The following is a 20,268-nucleotide window of genomic DNA, read 5'->3' on the forward strand; positions in this document are numbered from 1 at the left end:
TTTGGTGCTTCATCTCCCGGAGTTCCTCGGTAAGCGAAGGTGCCCTCCTGGATCCACTGCCGCACAGAGGCCACAAAGGCGCAATTCGATCTAAAGCCCCAGCCGCCGCTGTATTCAAGGCAGTGACCAAGGACTCAGTCGGATTGTGGGCAAGGGAGTCAGGTATCTCCCCAAGCTCCGTCTGAAATCCCAATGGATCCATCAGGCGCCTGGGACGGAACCATTTAATCGGCTCCACCTCCCTGCAGTGGGGGAGTAGCTTCCAAAAATCAAGCCTCAGCAGGAAGTGATCTGATGATGACAAGGGCGAGAACTCTATCCCCTTTAGTTCCAGATCACGTGTCCACTGCTCCGAGAGAAACACAAGGTCGAGTGTGTGTCCCGCCACATGAGTTGGACTCTGAATTACCTGGGTCAAGTCCATGGTTGTCATGGAGGCCATGAACTCCTGGGCCCCATCGGAGCGTTCACCAAGAGATGGCAGGTTGAAATCCCCCAGTACTATAAGTCTGGGGAATTCAACCGCCAGTCCGGCTACTGACTCTAGGAGAGCAGGCAGGGCTGTTGTGATGCAGCTGGGAGGTAGGTACGTCAGAAACAAGCCCACTTGACCCCCTAGGTCCAACTTCACAAGGAGGGACTCACACCCAACAATCTCTGGAGCAGGGATCTTGCGAGGAGTTAGTACACCTTACTTCTTTTATTGTTGGCTTGTCTTCCCCATTATACCTGGCACTACAATATAGAATATACTGTAAATTGCCAGCTGTATTGTGAATAGCTGGGAACTTAGGTTGCTCAGCTTCTGCATTACTACAAAGACAACAAAGCCAGAAGCTTGGTTTGGTGACCTAGTAACATGTCTCATGTGTTTCTCTGGTCTGGAAAGTCATGATGTAGAGGTTTAGTAAAACAAAGTTGGATTGGGTGTAGTTAGATTAAGGGGAACAATTAGAATAAAATATCATTTTTATTTTTAAAATATCACTTTTCATCCTTACTTACCATTGGGCTACTGAAAGCTGTATGCTTTGAAAGAATGCTTGCTCTTTTGGCTTCTACTCTGCTTCCTGTTCGTCTATGAGATTTTACACTCTGGTTCCTGTAGGGGGCTTTGATGGACTGATGGCTGCTAATACTATCCCGCTGAGACAATGTCCCCACTTTAGGTGAGGTTTCTTCATCTTCTGAATCAGCTTCCTGGTACATAGCTAAACGCTTTGCTGTTTTTTTTAATGTATGAGAACAAAATGAATATAAAAAATGAAAACAGGTAGGTAAACAGGCAGCTATCAGATAAAAACCCCTTAAGACTCTTAGCACAACTAATTGAAATCCAAGGAAGAAATAATATTCTAATTTGCAAAACATTTCAGAACTTAGAACTTAAGTTAGTAGACTTACACTACTGAAATATTTTTTGACCTCAGGAACACAGTCCTAGTAATTATTTCTTTAGTTATTTCTCTCATTTGCCAGGAATAGATCCTGGCATTGGATTACTTTGTCTCAACAAAATTCGTAAAACTTTATTCCATCCTTCTAAAATCTGTTACACTGCTGAATTTGGTAGTGCTTTTTTTCTTGATAAAACAGCTCCACAAATTATTTGTTATAACTCTAGTAGAAGTTGGCATACAATGGCCCTAAATAGTACCCTCCAAAACCCCAATAATAAAATAAAATATTAATCAAAGTTAAAAGGCTGAAATAATACAATACTAAGTCTTGCTAGCTTTCAGGATGCTTGGATAGGGCCTCTGGGCTGAGATCACTGAAAGGTCATGGGATTTTGTGAGATCACAAGATTTTAGACATATTAAAATATCTTAATATTCATGCTACCACAACAGATTTATGCAACGGTGCCTGAATACTTGTTGGACTCTGAAATAAAATTACTTTTCCTATCCATAAAAAGCACTCAAAATTGCCACCATCTCTTGCATTGTCATCTTGCATTACCACCACAGCCTCTGTGCCTTTGAAAGTTGCTCTTGTCCACAAGCAAATTACATCCCTCTGCACTAGATTATACAGAACAAATTTATTGATAAAATCACCCCGTAGTTGTGAGTTTGCACTAGTGACTTAAGGGTGATGCCAGTGGCTTAGAGTAAGCTCCAATTTCATTCTGGCTGTTTATATAGTCCTTATTTAAAAAGAATTTAAGTAACAGGGCTTGTATAAAGCCAGAAATCAGTGACTCATCAGCATACTGGCTATATGGATGAATGATCTGCTGAGTCAATCAAGAATTCAATTAAAAAAGACTATATATGATGCAGAAAAATCTTACTCCATTATTGCACTTAGTTTTAGAAAGTCCTGCACATAGTGCTGAAGAATAGACATATCATCAGGCAAAGTGAGTAGCCAGGCCCAATCTCTTGAACTACATCATTGTTGGAAGACACACCTGTGTGTCCTTGAAGCTCAGTCTATGTCTCCTAAATTAGCCTGCTGACCTAAGGTAAGTGGGAAGCAGTGGTGGGTTTCAAAATTTTTTAGAACCTCTTCTGTAGATGTGGCCTGCTTTGTGGGAGTGGCTTGCTGGCCATGTGACTGGGTGGGAGCGGCTTGCTAGCCATGTGACCGGGTGGGAGTGGCTTGGCAGTCATGTGACCGGGTGGGCATGGTCAACTTGTAAAATGTGGTAAAACTCACTTAACAATGCTCTTGCTTAGCAACCAAATGTTGGCTCAGAAACTCTGGCATTTGAAGCGTGCAAGTCTTAAAGCTGTCACGTTACAAGACCCTTGCACCTCTAACCCTTTAGAACCCCCCCCCCAGGGGTGTTCAAACTTGACAGCTTCAAGACTTGTGGGCTTCAACTCCCAGAATTCCTCCTCTTGCTCTTCATCTTGATGATGTGCGGATGGGCGGGGGGAGGGAGCTGGAACAGGTTCTAAACGGCACTATAGATTTGTGGAACTTCTTCTATAGAAGAGGTTACAACTGGCAGGAACCCACCCCTGGTTGGAAACCACTAATGTTACTGATACCAAAGTAGGATTCTTGCTATCGTGAAGAGAATAATATTTCCCATCCTGATGATGTTCCTTTAAAAACAAATATTTAAAAATTGGGCTGTCCTCCCAGGCTTTAGAGTGGGGTGTTTGTTTGCGGAATCCTCTTGGTGGTGTTTTTTTGTCCAAAAAAGTGTGTTTTTCTTGTTTTCTTTTCTATTTTTAAATACACACCACTAATTCTGAGCTTGAATGGTCTTCAAAACTTATATTGCAATTAAATAAATCAAAAAGTTGTACTTCAACTTTCAAAGCTGTGGGTTCTCCAACATTGGAGGTTTTTTAAAGAAGAGATTGGACAATAATTTGTCTGAAATGGTGTAAGGTGGTGGACTACAAAACCTCCAAGGTTTTGAACCTTCCAATTCTGTTATTCGGAAACATAAGAGAGCAAAATGTCTTAAACGGACCACAGTATTAATGGGATTTTTATCACTGGTTGTTATATATCACTACTGAGACTCTGCCATGGGCTAAATTTAGGATATATTTGAGTTACAAACATAAGCCAGAAGCCAAGAATAGACTGGGGGACTGATAGGCCTAAGACAGTGGTGGGTTCTGGATCCCATTGCAACTGGTATACTGCAAAGGAGCCAGGCATCCACCACATGCACATGCATACCCACTGCCTGCGATACTCCAGCTGCTTGGTGGAATGTCATGCAGGCACCATATGCTCCGTGCGCATGAGCAAATGCCCCAGTCGGCTCAAATACAGGTAAGGAGAGCAGGCAGGCGGGTGAGCCCTCTGGAGCACCATACCGGAATGGTACCTGATGCTCCAAGCAGGCACCGGTATGCCCGTACTGGGGCATTCTGGTCATATCCCACCACTGGCCTAAGATTAAGAGTTAAGGGAGGGGACCTCAGGAAGATCATTCAAGGAGAACTGCTTGTAGCAACAGATTATATCAAGAATGGGAATATGTGGCTTAGCGGATGTTCCTGAATAACTATCATCATCATCAGCCAGTTTAGCCAAAAGGGAGGGATGCTGGAAGGTGTAGTTCACTTAAATCCAGACCATACCAGATGACCATCCCTATTTCCAATTTCGTTGTCATCCCACTTCAACTGCATAGGGAACTGTCCTGATGAGTAGCAAAGACAAATATTTTCTGCATCATCCATATTTGTTTTACGATATTATACTGAAGGGAGAATGAATAATTTGGACATTACAGCATAACACAGATGGGTTTTAATTGAGCATCAAGCTAAAATGACTAATTGAGTAAAATAATTAGTTGTTTAATTCAGTACATAGCTTCCCCATTTCCTGGCTCAATGTGACAAGGCTATTTCATTTGGAAATAGCTCATAAAACCTAGTAGAGCCCATGAGAAAAATATCTTTGCAGTGTACTTCTTCCTAAACTAAGTGGTATCATCTTGCAGTTTTATTTGCACGTAATCAAGAGGAAAAATAAGTCTGTAGGGATTATTGAAAATAAACAGTGCAGAAGGAAAAGGTAGAAACTTGGTTAAATATTTTGTATACGGGATACTAAATTAAAATTAGCAATAAACAGGAAATGGTTGATTGTAGGTCAATATAAACTAAACTCCAAATAGCTATGAAAACTATGAATAATTAGTTTGAAAAACATCACCAAACACTCTAATAAAAGTTCATTAGGGACTGCTAGTTATCTATTTTTGGATTGACAAACCAAGTAGGCAGAGTGTTGTTAGAATCTTCTCATCCAGACACTTGGAAATCTATTTTTGTCAATTATTGTGTAACTCAAAGTGTTCCAGATAACATTTGCGTTAATTTCATTCATCTTGAGACATGTTTTATATTAATCTAATATAATATAAAAGAAAGTTTTATATTAATCTAATACAAGTTAGAACTTGAGTATGGGTAAGCCTGCCTAAAAGTAAGTGCATCTTATTTGCAGAAACAAGACACATACTAGGTCAAATGTAAGGTCTGGGGGCCAGATTTGGCCTGCAGGATGCTTAGATCTGTCCCATGGGGCTGCCCTGAAAACAGCAAAGGACTGGTCTGTGGTGCCTCTGTCAGTGAAAACGGAGCCTCATGTGGCTCTTCTGAGCTCTGTTTTCGGCAGAGAGTTGCAGGACGCCAAAAATGGAACTCGGGAGTCCATTTTCGCAGGCAGAGAGCTCGGGCTAACACAGGTGCCCCTGACATGAGTAACGTTGAGCTGGCCACACGCACCCCAGGCCCCCAAGGTCAAACACAATGCTGATGCGGCCCCCAATGAAATCAAGTTTGACACCCCTCTACTAGGCCATATTGTAGTTAAGATAAAGGATATAGAGACTTTAGCATCAAGGCTGCCATTATTAACAAACATAAGAAGATAGATTTGTACATCACACAAAATAATCATTTTAACTATGTTGAATAATCTACTATGGCTGGTTCACACACTGTAAACCCTGGGATGCAAGCCACAATGTCTAGATTCACACACTGCATAGAACCTAACCTAATCCAGTTCAGCCCAATTCAGCATGTTTTAACAATCTGTGGAAACCATTGACCAATAATGTTACAAAAAGATGGAATTAAAATAGGCTTATTGAATGCTTCAATTCTTTGATTTGTTTGACTATCTTCATGGGGAACAGCCAGGACAGATGGAAGTCACAAGGGAAGTTAAAAGGGAAATAAATATATCAGAATTGGCTTTCAAGAACTTTCCATCAACCAGAAGCTAATAACTAACTAGAGTTAAATTAAAGAGTTTCAAATCCAGGTACTTTTCTGAGAATCAGAACTGAATTTAGTGTCAGCTTACAGTTAGGTATCCATTTTACTAATTGGGAGAAAACTATTTTGTTAAATAACAGTTCCATAATTTTAATGGTATACATGTACCAGTACATAGATAGAGTCTGTTCACGCCAGATGTAAAAAACAGAAGAAAATACTGAGCAGAGAAGACGAAGGCCATAACAGGTAAACTAATTCCTTTCCAATATTGTGTTCTGACTAGTCTTTATATTTTCCCATATGTTACTTGAACATTGGTTGATTATTTACTCACCATTTACAACCAGTTGCTCCTATTCAACTATCCTTACACTCAGGTGATGAGTAAGTATGCAGGTTATCTTTTATGTTTTGGGGGCCACCTCTATCCCTCATGTACTAGAGGACAAGTGTTGCTGTGAGAAATTTGCTATAATTGCAGCTTTTCTGCATCCTTTAGTTCTTGATTTTCAAAGAGCCTACCTGCATTCAGGCTCCTTGCTACATTTGTCTGCTACAGAGGGAGAAGCTAATTAGCACATCTTGACTCTCCCTTTCATTATATAAAGGGAAGAACTTCTGATTATATTATAATTAAAATTTCCATGTTGATCTCTGTAATTAAGTAGACCAGGAAGAAAGAAAAGGCACGTAAGGTTTCCAGCTGCCTGACAAAACTGCGCAAACCATACAAAAAGGAAACTGTGTATGCTGTACAATTGGAATGACTGAATACCGATTTTTTTATTACCAGCAAATTGACATAAGACTGAAAGGGCATCAAAATGCAAATACATGTGAATATAATCAATGTAAAGTTTGACACTATGATTAATAACTATGCAGGAGCGCCTATGCTTGAGGGATGATGGTTGAAACATATGATTGTGACTTAACCTGTGTGCTCAAAGCCCTGCATCTTTGTGCTGTTGTGGTCACCATCTTGACTAGTTTAAACCTCCTTTATTCTTCCTCGCTTATTGTAAGTAACACACTTCACAACAAACAAGCACTTCTTTTTAGGCATATAACTCTCCTAAAGACATGTATCATGTGAGATCTGTGACTGAATTCTCCCTTAACATTTAAAAACAGCTATTACATTATTGTGATGGTGCTATAGTGTTGACTCAGAGCTGTGTCTCTGGAAGAAAATGCAGGCATAATACAGACATCTGTTTCCTTAACTAACATTTTCAAAGGCTCTGTGGGACAGTTTCTTTTGGAAAAAGGAGGGAAGCAAACGTTTCCTACAACCACAGCCTTGTGTGTAACTTTCTGGTTTGTAACTTGGTAACCTAGACATCGCTTTCTCGAATCAATAATAACTAGCCTTTATGGAACATGTCAGGACTTTTCCGTTATGTAGCATAGCAACCTTCTATAGACTGTGTTGCCTGTGTCAAGATGAGCAGGCAGTACAATACCAGAATACTGATGCCAGATGGGAATCCTAGGAATTGCAGTCTAAAATTTCTAAATAGCATGTTTGAGAAAGGCTGCTTTAGATACGTAATAATCAGAAGGCTGCTCAAAAGCATGGTTGCTTCTACTTTGTGGTTGACCTCATTTTTTTGTGTGCCTTTGAATCAATTTTTGACTCCTAGCAACTGCATGGACTAGACACTGCAGTATTCTTTGCAAGGTTTTTCGGAAGTGGTTTGCCATTGCTTCCTTCCTTGGGCTGAAAGATAGAGTGACTTGCCCAAGGTTAACCAGCTGGCTTTGTGCCTAAAGTGGATCTAGGACTCAACAGTTTCCCAGTTTCTAGCCTGATGTCTTAACCACTACACCATATGTGTAACACCTATGTTGCCTAGCAACACAAATATGAACTTATTTATTTATTTACAAATGAGAACAAAGTGAACCCAATTTTTGGTGTAGTATCAGGATAAAAAAACCTTCTCATGGATGAATGAGATTTTTAAGAAATGATGAAAAGCCATCCAATTTGCATTATAAGGCATTCTACCTGGGACAGCACGTTCTCTCTTCTTCTACCACAAATATTTTTTTCTGAAACATCTGCCATCTATGGAAGGTGGGATTGTTGCCAATGTCAATATTCTTTACCTTGACTTCTCATGCTCTTAGACTTCTCCCATACAGAAGGTTCTTTATTAAGAGCAAAATGTCAAATTGCATCTTTCAAAACCACAAAAGGTACCTATTGAATAAAACTCATGAGAAGACTGCTTCTGCAGAACTGAATAGAGGACTACTGTGGACATGCATGTGTTTATATGTGTTAATAGGGAGAGATATTAACTTTGGCTTGGATTCTCAAAGAGGTTAATTGATTTAAGAAAGCTCACGGAAAGAGTATTCCTGTCCTTATTCATCACTAAAACCAGTGATAGAAAAAAAGTAGTGTGGCGAAATCTTGGGACTACCAGGGATAAGAAAAACCTCACTGAAATTTATATTTGCTTCCTTGCTTCTTAATTTATAAAGTTGCCTATATTGAATTTGCTACTTTGAGTGGCAAACACAAGATTAAAAACAAGACATAAAATTATTAATAATATATAAAAATATATAAACACAGTAGTAGCACAATATCATTCCAGGACAATCTAATGCAATCCTATAACAAGTCACCATAATGGGCTCACCCAGCAGTCAAACACCATGCCTATATTGAATTAGGCAGGAGTCTGCCTGCACCTTTTTAAAATTCTATCTCATGAATCTCATGGAATTAAGGAATGGTTCAGCCCTCTTTGTTTATATAATAGTTGTAGCAAATTTCATTCAAGTCTCCTTGATACTCTCTAGGTAACATCCAGGTCTTTAAGGAGCTTTGAAATGCAAGTAGGTCTGGCTTAAATGAAATACATAGGGCATATGATACAAGCTTAGAAAAGATTCTGTAAGCCAGTCCTGAATGTTTTTTATTGAATTAGTTATATGCTAGTTATATTGTGACAACACATTAAAACATTGTTGGTAATTAACTGGAGGTAACATTGAGCTGTGTCATTTTAAATAGTTTGGAAATAAGCTTTGAAAAAATTAACATGAGATTTTAAGGAGCAATTTCATTGGTCATTTAGCATCCTGTAAAATGGAGCAGGCAAACCTGCACAGAATTCATTGAGTCTTTACAGAGGGAAAGCCCAAGGAGATTTTGTTTTGTTTTGTTAGGCCTCCAGGCTATTTTTAACTAACATCAGAACCCTGTACACAACTATAAAATAAACCAAGACTATTTTTGGTGGTGCATTTATTTCTCTTTCTTGGTCACATTAATTAAGATCTAAAATAGATAAGTTGAAACATCTGGAATCAACAAATATTCCCAAATAAGAGGGAAAATGGCATAAAGTTCAGTCCTACTCATTCTGCTAATATTAGAGCATCACTCTGCCCTCAATCAGCACCATCTTCACCAACAGTAATGTACCCCTAAACTGAAACAGTTATGTATTACTAGCGTAGTGCAACATATGAACCTTTTAAGTCAGCAGTGTTACATTCTTTTTGATGATGTTTGCGTCAACTCTTAGAAACCACATAGTTTTTCCCAGAAAAAGCTGTCCCCAACTAGGTTCTATGGGCCTTCCAATGGTATACCCAACTGCTGATGTAATTGTGTCCATCTATCTTGGTATTGTCCATAATTTTCTTCCTTTTCCTAGCATTTTCCCCAGCAACATTATGCAAAGCTAGGTATTTGCATAATATGGCTGAAAGGATAATCTGAGTTTGACCATCCATGCCTCAAGTAAGAACATTGGATTGAATTGTTTGATGATCAATTTGTGGGTGTTTTTGGCTATCCAAAGTATTCTCAGGAATGAGTTTTGAGTTTTTTTAATGAGTTTTATTAAACACTTATAGGCCGCCCTTTTCCCTGAGGGGACTCATGGCGGCTTACAATAATGAGGGAGGGGAGTGCAAGACAAGACATAAAAGAAAATGTGAGTAAAAAAAAAATTAACAATAAAAGCACAACATTCACTCAGCATTCGGGCGGGGAGAGAGTAAAGTCCTATCCCCAGGCCTGACGGGATAGCCAGATCTTGAGGGCCGTGCGGAAGGCCTGGACGGTGGTGAGGGTGCGAATCTCCACGGGGAGATTGTTCCATAGCGTCGGAGTTGCAACTGAGAAGGCTCTCCTCCGCGTAGTCGCCAGTCGGCACTGACTGGCGGATGGAATTCGGAGGAGGCCTACCCTGTGCGATCTGATGGGACGCAGGGAGGTAATTGGCAGAAGGCGGTCTCTTAGTCATGTAGTCTAAGTATATTTTCTTTCTTAATATTTTCAACTTCAGATTTTGATTCCCAATCAAAATGCACATTTTGTTTTAAAGTTTCGTCCATTTCAATTTGAAGATAATCATAAAATTCAACAACTCCCCTTCTTCTGCATTGGTATTTGGAACATAAATTTGGATAATTGTCATGTTAAAGGGCTGCTTCTAAATCATTGCATTGTAACCAAAGCAATGTTCTTGCCTCATCCTTAATTATGAAAACCCGTTCCCTGTTTGCTTTTCATACGATTAGTTCTAAACAGTGTGATCTTCTGATTAAAAATGTCCAGTTCCAGTTCATCTCAATTTATGGATGCCTACAAGGTCAATGTGTAATTGATACATTTTTCACTGTGTTTGAGCTTTTCCATGTTCACGTTTCTTACATTCCATGTTCCCACTATTATTCTCTGCAACTTCAGTTTTTCTTTTCCTGCATGGCAACATCAGCAACATGACTTCTCAAAGGCTTTAATCTTGGCACATCATAAACATATTAGTATACTGAAAAATCCTTGAGTAGCAATGTGAGTGTCATCTGACTTGAGGGGCCCATTGTCCGACTCTATATAATCATCATATGTTTTCTTGTTAATAGTAGTTTAGTATTGCTTTCTTCTGTGTAGCATGAAATTATTCCTTTGCTATTATCACTAAAGTGATCTTCCACTTCCAGCATTTTCCTATCACTGCTGCCAATTATAGGTGCCTGTTTCTTTATCTGGGCAATTGGGAAACTTTTACAGTTTTACAGAATTAGGTATTCTTGGCATGTACTCCCAATTTTTTTTTTACACAACTCTCCCAGGAAGAGCCTACACAGCAGAAAATGAAGACGGTGGTTGGGTGGGTGGTATGTGTCTTAGCTTATTATTGATTACTTTCCACAATTTTAATAAAAGTGTCTTGCCCATCATCTATTAGCTCAGGTCCTTTTAGCTAAAGATGTCACAAATGAAAGCTATAATCTTACATATGAAAAGCAGGGAAACTGTCCTCAAGCAAACAAACACTGAGTCTTACCCTTCAAATCATTTGCATGAGGCTGATTTCACACTGGGCTTTATTTTTATATGGTATTTTCTTAAAACCATCTTTACAATTTTCCATGCTGATTGTTTACACATCTAAAACCATGCACTTGATTTTTATGATGAATACAAATCCATGCGAGTTAAAATTAAATGAAAAGTTATTACACTTACCATTAGCATCATGGGAATATTCTATGCCAGAAACTGTACACCTCCGGAAAACCATTTTATTCTCAGTGAGGGTTCCAGTCTTGTCAGAAAATATATATTGAATCTGCCCTAAATCTTCTGTAATATTCAAAGCTCGACACTGTAGCTGAAAGTCGGTCTCTTCATCAAATAAATCTTTATCTTGATGAATAAAATAAACCTGGCATATTTTAACAATTTCAATCGAGACATATAAGGAAATTGGAATGAGAACCTGGAACGCATAAAAATAGAGAGTCATTAACATTAACTAAGGTGGAAGAAAAGATGCATAATTGAATCAACTGGTTATGAATAGTGCAGTATCGTACTGTACCTTTTTTTGGAACTTATATATTCTGACTTAAAGCCAGTATTGTAAAGTTATTAGAGTGTCTGCAAAGGTTTACTGTGACAGATTAGGAAAGCATATGGAGCAGCTGCAGAGATGATATCCATAATTAGGTCTGGTGGTATTATTATCAAAAGCTTCAAAAGAAGTAAATACTTTCAGGGTAATAAGATGAGCTTGAAAGAAGCTAGGAAAAGAAGGAAAAGATTGTAGGGGTGGAGGGAGGGGGAGGGAGGAAAGAGAGACTGCAGTCAGAATCATGCCAGCATAAAAGAGCTTGCAAAAGGAAAAAAAACATTAATTAATAGTCCTAACATTTTGTCGATAAGCACAACAGGTTTTCAAATGAGCTTTCCAGCATAACTTGAAACGAGGAACATAGTGTGGGTCTATGTGCAAAAGAAATTGCTTCAACAATTGCTTTTGTGGAAATGAGCAACATGTTCTGTAATCACTAAGCAAAGTGTTAGATTTTTTCCCCAGATATTTTTTTAGTAGTTTTTCACATACTTTCTGAAACCTCATAAAAGCCTTGATTTGCAACAGAATATTACTTTCCTTCTATGGTATGTTTAAAGTGGTCTACACAGAAGTCTCTTCTCTAAATTTTTCCTACAATAATCCTGCAAAATAAAGTGGGCCCAGGAATGTGTTGGAAAAGTTCAGAACCTTTCACTGGTGTCTAATTCCCAGCTCAGCATGGACCTGGAAAACCACGGTGGCTAGTAAAGTATCATATTTTTTGGAGTATAAGATGCAGTGGAGTATAAGACGCACCAAGATTTTGAAGAGGCAAATTTTGGTGAAGGGGCAGGCAAAAAATGCTGTATTCAGTGTATAAGACGCACCCAGATTTTCAGCCTCTTTTTTGAGGGAAAAAGGTGGGTCTTATACTCCAAAAAACACAGGTAATCAGAAATGGATGAAATTCCAGTTAATGCCTTTGCTAGCCACCAAGACTCCCTGAGCACCCTGTGTCTTTAACAGCCCATGCATGCTAACTACTTGCCTGCTAAATATTTAATTATGTTTAATAATCTATTCCAATTGCAGAGGTCTGTAGAGATTTCTTAGTTTCTGCAAGACAATTATAACTACTGTAGTATAATTCTCCAACATGTACTGCCATTGCATTAACTACAAAGAAGAGTGTGTAGAAGAGAGATTCTACATGCTGGTTTGAGTCTTTTTCTAAGAAACCAATAAATTGAAAGTTAATGTGACTTGACCAATTAATTGGTTAAACATGTAAATTATCTTGGAACCAACTGATTCCATTGCATTCAATTCTTCAGCCTCAAAAGTCAGCTGATAGGGAGGCCTGGAGCAGGACAGGCAGTCCCAGGTTAACAATGTCCAATTTACAGACAGCTTGTATACTTATGAACAGACAGCTATCGAAAGCTTTTTATATTAAACAATTAAGCTAAAACAATGGTTCAAAATAATGAATTTTCACACTACTTTGTGATGTTCATGAAAACACTTCATAGCTTCAACAATTCATCGGCTTGAATACTATCCATCATTTTAAAGTGAATCATGTTAACACTATGCTGAGTATGTAATTTTGTATTTCTTTTCTTATTTACCCTTGTAACCATGCCTCCGAAGTGTAAATCCGATGCAAGTGCTGATGATGCATCAAATAAAAGGAAAATAATTATGAAAATAATAATAATAAAGCAATCAGAGCAGCAGACAATAGCATTTGAGAAAGAAGCCTTGGACCTAAAAAGTCCAGAACTGAAAAAGTTTTTGAAGAAAGACTTAGCTGAAGCCTTTCAGCTCATTGAAGCAGGGATGATAAAGTTAGTAAGATTCACTGAGAGATTCACTGCAGTTTACTACAGTTACTGAGGGCCCCAGATACTCCAAGGCCATTTATGACCTCCCATGACGCCTATTTCAAGAAAAGGTAAAATATATACTATATACCAAGACAATCAATTGACTAATCTATATAAATATCTCCCTCCTCCCCCCCCTCTCTCTGTGTGAAAAGCTTTGAACAATTTCAATCAAACTTGATATACAGATGACATACTCTCTGGAAACAAATACTGTGGAAGTAAGACACCCCTAACATCCTTTGGGGGGATGTTCTATTAAGATACAGCTTGTTGTGCCTTAAAATAACTTCTACTGTACTGCCTTAAAATGGCTTCTACTGTACAGCGCAATGGAGTTGCCATGGTAATGGCTTCACAGTACTCCACAAGGGGGCTCCCTCTGGTAAGGGGGAAAATCCAGCATTAGAAATCATGCTTCTGGGGGCATAGGGAAAACATTTTTATCTAATTTAATTGTTGCCGACATCAGGGTTTAGGGAGAAGTTGCTCTTGCAGGCTTCACAGTACTACACAAGCGGGCTCCCTCTGGTAAGGGGGAAAATCCAACATTAGAAATCATGTTTGGTCCAGACATTTTCTCCCTATAAATAAATACCCAGGCAATGTCGGGTTATCGGCTAGTTGATGCTAAATAAGAACTGTATGTACCTGTTCCACTTCCTATTTACCTATAAACTCAATTTAAAGACAGACTTAGGTATGGATCCTAACCCAGGACTGCCTGTAATCAAACAATGCTAAGATACCTTTATGCCCCATGCAAGTTTCAGCTCTTAATACACGGGCATGGCATTTCATTGACTGAAAACAAAGGCCATCAGTTTCTTTCATGAATTGTAAGCACTGTTTTGATGATGTACAGGCTAAAAAAAGCCAATTATACATTACCTAATTACTCCACATTTCCCTAACACCTTTGTTCTTAGGAAAAGTAAGTCTAAACATTTGATAAGGATGAAAAATAATAATGCTTTAAGAAAGATTGGGAATATTTAGTCATAGTTACTAGATAAAGAAATTTGTGGGTTTTGGGCTTTAGGTTTACATTGATACATTACCACATTGGCTTTTGTTATGGCCTCTGAAATTAATTACACAATTGAAATTTAGAAGAACATCTAGTGGATACATAGATAGATATGTCATTTCACTTAAAATCATATGGCCAACATCCTTAAAAGATGGAGGTTCCACTTTTGTTATATGTAAGATAAAAAGACTGCTGATTGCCAACTGATTGGCTTGCTAAGCATGATTGTCAAAATGTGAGCTGGTCATTTAAATTGGAAATTATCAGAGATTGGGAAGACCCTCTTAAAGGAAGAATGGACAGTAGTTTTTTAGGGAAGGAGAAGGTACTCTTTGCCAATGCCCAAATCGTACGGAGGCGCATAATCTTACAGATGGAGCTTTAGTATCAACACATATCCATTTTAAGTCTTGCTATCTTGAAATTTAATTTGAAGCAAATATATGCCTTTTCATTCAACAGCTAAACAATAATGCATATTCCGAAGTTAAGTGCAATCTTCAGTACCAACTGTTCAGAGGAATTCCTGTCCCAAATAGTCCTTTATTGTTCATTTTTTATTTAAATGTGTTACTCAAGAATCATAACTATTATTTCCCTATGCTACAGTATCTGATATCACTACTTATCTTGCACCATTTGGTCATTGTTGGGTATTGCAACTCTGAACAGCTGCTGATAAAGCAAGAAAAACCAAAGCTATTGCTTTTTAACGAAAATCAGAAAAATGTCATAGACAAAATGTTGTAGAGTGTAACAAAATGTTGTAGAGTGTAACAAAATGTTGTAGACAAAAGGTCTTCTGAATAAGTGAGATTTTTAAGTACTTAGAAGGTACATGAAATATATATAAAATTTTAGTGTAATCCCAGAATTGTGGCCATTGTTTCTAGATTCTACTGGAGAAGACATGACCAATGTTTCTTTGCTGCTTTAAAGGTTTTTGAAGCAAAAATGCTATTGTAGCTGGTTATTGTGCCTATTCATAAGAAAGAACCAAAGGAGATCCATTTGCTCAAATGCCCATCATCCTTTTGAGTGTAATCACTAAGCTTTATGTCAGATTCCACCAGATATTACACAATAGGCTAAACTGCAGGGGGGACGGGACACGACCAATTAGAATGGAACAGGTGGGATTTCAGGCAGGGAGCTTGACGGTGGATCTCATTTTTGTATCGTACCATCCAATAAACACATTTTTTGCAATAACACAATTCAATCTATAAAATTAAAACTCCTTTTTATACGGTCTTCCTTGATTTTAAACCTGCATTTAATTTGATATCTTGAACTTTATTATGGGAAAAGATCACAGAACACTACTATCAATAGGCATCTGGTGTTCTTAATCAATGCTCCAAGTGATGCCCCCCCCAAAATAGGCATCTGTGTACCAATTGCAAAAGAGGTGCATTTTAGCCTGGCCTTGTCCATATTCTATATTAGTGATATGATAGGAGCCTTAGAATGATTGGAAGTCCATGTTCCTAAAATTGCCAGTGCACGATGTCTCTACTCCTTTATGCCAATGATGTGGGGATTATCTCTGATAGGTTGATTGAAGAGCATTGAAGGCTATTACTCACTTCTGTGAGTTCCAAAAATTGATCATAAACTGCCAGAAATCCAAATAAATGGCATTTCTAGCAGCTGAAACAGCACAGAAGGATTGTGGGTTGAAATAGCATAAAATCATTCTCATTTTTTCAATGCCTTAGAAAAATATTTTATGCCTCGAGATCCAGGAAAAGTCATTACAAATACATCAAGCAAGCAGCATCTAAATGACTATCTGAATATTTTTTTTAAAGCTAGAGGATGGGTTTTTTAAAAAAAAAATGTGGCCCTTAAATTTTTTGAGGCCAAAACCCCAACCCAGATTTTGTGTAGTACTTTGTTTTTAAAGAAAATCCCAAGAGGTTCTAAAGCCTAAATTTCTTAGCTCCATCCTCTCTGCTTCTAAAAGTATCCCTGAGGCAGTTCTCAGACTTCAGGCAGGATTTCTTTGGTTTGGATAAAGAGGGCTCGGAGCTTCATAATGCAGTACTGGCCGAAATTAAATTTTCCCCATTGGGCCTGATACAGAGGTGGGTTCCTACCAGTTTGCACCTATTCGGTAGAACCGGTTCGTCAAATCTACCGAACCGGTTAGAAAAGGTTCCACCAGTGGACCCGGAAAGCAGGCCACACCTACAGAACAGGTTCCAAAAATTTTTGAAACCCACCACTGGCCTGGTACTATTGGCTCTAGCACAGTGTTTCTCAACCTTGGTGATTTTAAGTCCTGTGGACTTCAACTCTCAGAATCCCCCAGCCAGCTATACTGGCTGGGGGATTCTAGGAGTTGAAGTCCACAAGACTTAAGTCACCAAGATTGAGAAACACTGCATCTAGCCAGTGGTGGGATTCAAATAATTTAACAACCGGTTTTCTGCCCTAATGATTTCTTCCAATAACCAGTTCACCAAACTGCTCAGAACCGGTTAACAACCGGTTCTCCCGAAGTGGTGCGAACTGGCTGAATCCCACCACTGCATCTAGCAGATGATTATTTTTCATTGTAGGCTTCATAAGGGCAAAATAAATTAAATCCCATTGGATTAGACAAAGATTATCTTACTTCTGTTGGCTATAATCAGGCTAAAAGGATTATCTATCACAGGCTGGAGGACATACACCCTGAAGCTGAAATTGGCTCCTTAATACAGAAGCTTATTCTTACACGTTGGTAAGAATATGTGGGACCCAGTAAAACTACCCAAGCACATTAACCTCCCTCTAGTGTAAGAATTTATTTTGATTCAGGAATACTCTCAAACCCTTTAAATGGTAGATATAATAAAATTCATGTGTCTAAGCATGTATGCTTGTGATTTTGGAAGGGCTAAAAACTATCAAGTGTGTACTTCTCTACTGAAATGTTTATAGAGATTATTGTGGATTTTATTTAACATTTGTTTTGATTCCCTGGGAGAAAAGAAGAGTTTTATACTAAATTTAGTTCATATTTTATTAATGTGTACTTTCCTAGATGGACTGTGATACATTTGTCTTTTTGTTTTTTTTGTTTTTTTTTTTTTGTTTTATTGTTTTGGATGGTAGTCTGATCTTGCTCAAATATCAGTGAATGTTATATAAATATTACCTTAGCTGTTTTATGGAATTCCAGTTACGTGCTACATATTCTAAAAGTAGCAAAATCGAAATTTTTATTCTATCTTTGCAGTCCATAGTTTTATCTCTAGTGCAGTAATTTAATGACAGTTCCTTTCAAAAGAGTTCCAGTGAGTTACTTTACATTAACCTACTATAAACAGGGAGTTCTTTGCTTGTGATCACAATTGGGTTTGGAAACTTGGTAGCTAAGCAGTTGTTAAGCAAGACATCATGTGACTGCTTCACTCAATCCTGGGATTCTAGCCTGATGCCTTAACCAATACACTCTGTATTTATATTAGGTTTTGAAAATGCTAGCAGTTATATCAAACAATGAAGCCTACCAAAACTGTCTCCCATTCATTTCTACATAGAAGTCTGAAAGAACAGATTTATTGTCATCTTTCTTCTTTGAAACACTAGCAAGGAAATATTGCTGAATTCTTATATTTGGCCTAAGTAAAAATTATTTAGGAGTATTATTATATTATAATACTGTATATTTTTTCCATGGATGTCAGAATGTGAAATCAAATGCACATGTACTTTTACAGTCATCCTTTTACAGAGATAGTTAGAGTTTGGTTGCTATTGAGTTATGAAGCCTGCAAGGACCTAACACTAAGGTTTTCAATAGTGACCTTAGGTTTTGCACTATCACTTGTTCCATGAGTTGGAGGCTGGTAAAGGAAAATTGATATGGTCTAGTTTGTAGTGAACTGGTTTTTTAGGATTTTAGAGATAAGATTTGGATATTGTGGATAGTATTTATAAGAAATAATTTTACCTTTTCTTGGAAGCAACCATACTATGCGTTTATGACTGTAATGAATCTATTTAAGTCAAAATGCTATCTATTGGGCAGATTAAGTTGGTTAATGTTTCTAGCACAACCGCTCAGAATTATTTTTCTGTACAGTAAGATCTGTGCTGAAATTCAGTAGGAGAAACTGTTCCTTTAATGCCATACATCATAAATGTTTTTGTTAAGTGGAAACTGACTTGAGTTCTATGAAGTATGTAGTAGTATATGAATATATCAGTATATTTGCATATTAAATAACAATTCTATTACTATCTACCCAAAAATGAGCTTCACAATGTTCAGTGATACTTAATCGCAGTCAAGTGTACATTAGAATGAAACATTATTCATCTATATTAATTAATTTAATCAATGACTTGTCACAAACGACAAGAAACATCTATGTTATTTCAGTATTATGCTCCATTGTTACCTGAAGAACTATAATCATTGTCAAAAATAAATAAAACGCAGCTTGAGCTGGAGGCCAATAGTTTCCATCAGGACCTGGGACATCAAAGGCAGGTTTCTTTTTGTCATCATATTGCCAGACCCAGATTCCATGCCCTGCAGGAGGGGAGGGAGAGATTAAAACACAAATTAAACAATGGAAAAGTAAACACGGTTAACAGATACGTTGTCTGTCTTCTGAGATAACACTCTCATGATTTTTTCATAATGTGTAAGACTAGATTATTTTAGGAATATACATTCAAGATCACCTAGGAATATAATGGTTCAGTGACAGCCATACAATTTTCGTGTAGATGGCCAAATATTTTATCATTGACATTTTCAGATAATAAAAAGGAAAGACTCTTTTCTGAAACTCAAACAGCTAGTCAGTGTTAATCAAGTTCAGATAACTTGGTGCCCTTCACCAACTTCCACAGGTTCAGTCATGGCCAATGGATCCAGATTTTACACACCTGATATAAACATTTGTAAACTAGATGGATTAATGCTCTGATATAATACAGATAGCCTTTGACTTATAACCACAATTGATGGATGCTTCAAAGGTCGTAACTGTGAAAAATGTTCATAAACCACATTTTTCAGTACTGTTGTAACTTTGAACAGTCATTAAATGAACTGTTGTGAATAGAGAACTACTTGTATATGATATTTTCCTTATTAGAGACGGTAATGACTTTCTCTCTTAGGGAAAGACCCTAACATTATAAGATAAAACATGTATTGTGTGTACAAGGCCCATAGAATCTAGAAGAATGCAGAAACCTATTGCTTGTAGCTGGCGTGGACAATACTGAGTCAGAAGAACCTTATTATTGATCATACATAATTGGTATCAGGTTGTACAAGGTTGCACGAGGAGTGGCTTTGGGGGAGAAATGATTAAATATATGTTTTAAAATCCAGTGGCAAGCTAAATATACTATTGTGAGTAATAGCAGACATCCCACTATTCTCCTGCTATATTTGTGTGGCTGTTTTTCCTATGTTTGAATTATTTTGGTAGTGTTTGAAAGACTGGAGTTCCTGGGAATGATATGTGAATTGTATACATGTATGATGAGATCTGGGAATTCTTCCAGCTCAGATTTTAATTTAAACCAGAAAAAATCCTGAATGCAAAGTAATTTGCAAAAACCTCTGATGCTTATATTCAACCTTTCTTCAGATGTCAGAACATTACTAACATCTCTTTTTAAGAGATAATTTTGTATGGCTAATTTAGGAGATTGATCCTAATTCAGTCTTCTCTTTATTGCTTTTGCTTTGTAGTTATGTTTGAATTTATGCTTCATAAAGCAGGATTGGTTGGTTTACAAAATATAACAAGACTGGGATTGTACTGTTG

At 37.7% G+C, this 20,268-nt stretch overlaps 1 protein-coding gene across 1 annotated transcript in view; it reads right to left on the reverse strand.

Annotated features, from left to right (window-relative positions):
* Positions 1-20,268, reverse strand: part of ATP10A (ATPase phospholipid transporting 10A (putative)) — a 154,590-nt gene that overhangs the window by 35,013 nt on the left and 99,309 nt on the right. Inside the window, exons 6-8 of the mRNA XM_014071760.2 lie at positions 18,877-19,010; positions 11,227-11,479; positions 1,006-1,223 (exon numbers count right to left, since the gene is read on the reverse strand). Coding sequence (XP_013927235.2) covers positions 1,006-1,223; positions 11,227-11,479; positions 18,877-19,010 — 605 coding nt within the window. The remainder of the gene's footprint in view (positions 1-1,005; positions 1,224-11,226; positions 11,480-18,876; positions 19,011-20,268) is intronic.

Source organism: Thamnophis sirtalis, unplaced genomic scaffold, assembly GCF_051295495.1.
Source record: "Thamnophis sirtalis isolate CommonGarterSnake01/CBP01778 unplaced genomic scaffold, rThaSir2_p1.2 scaffold_12, whole genome shotgun sequence".
Taxonomy (NCBI): Eukaryota; Metazoa; Chordata; class Lepidosauria; order Squamata; family Natricidae; genus Thamnophis; species Thamnophis sirtalis.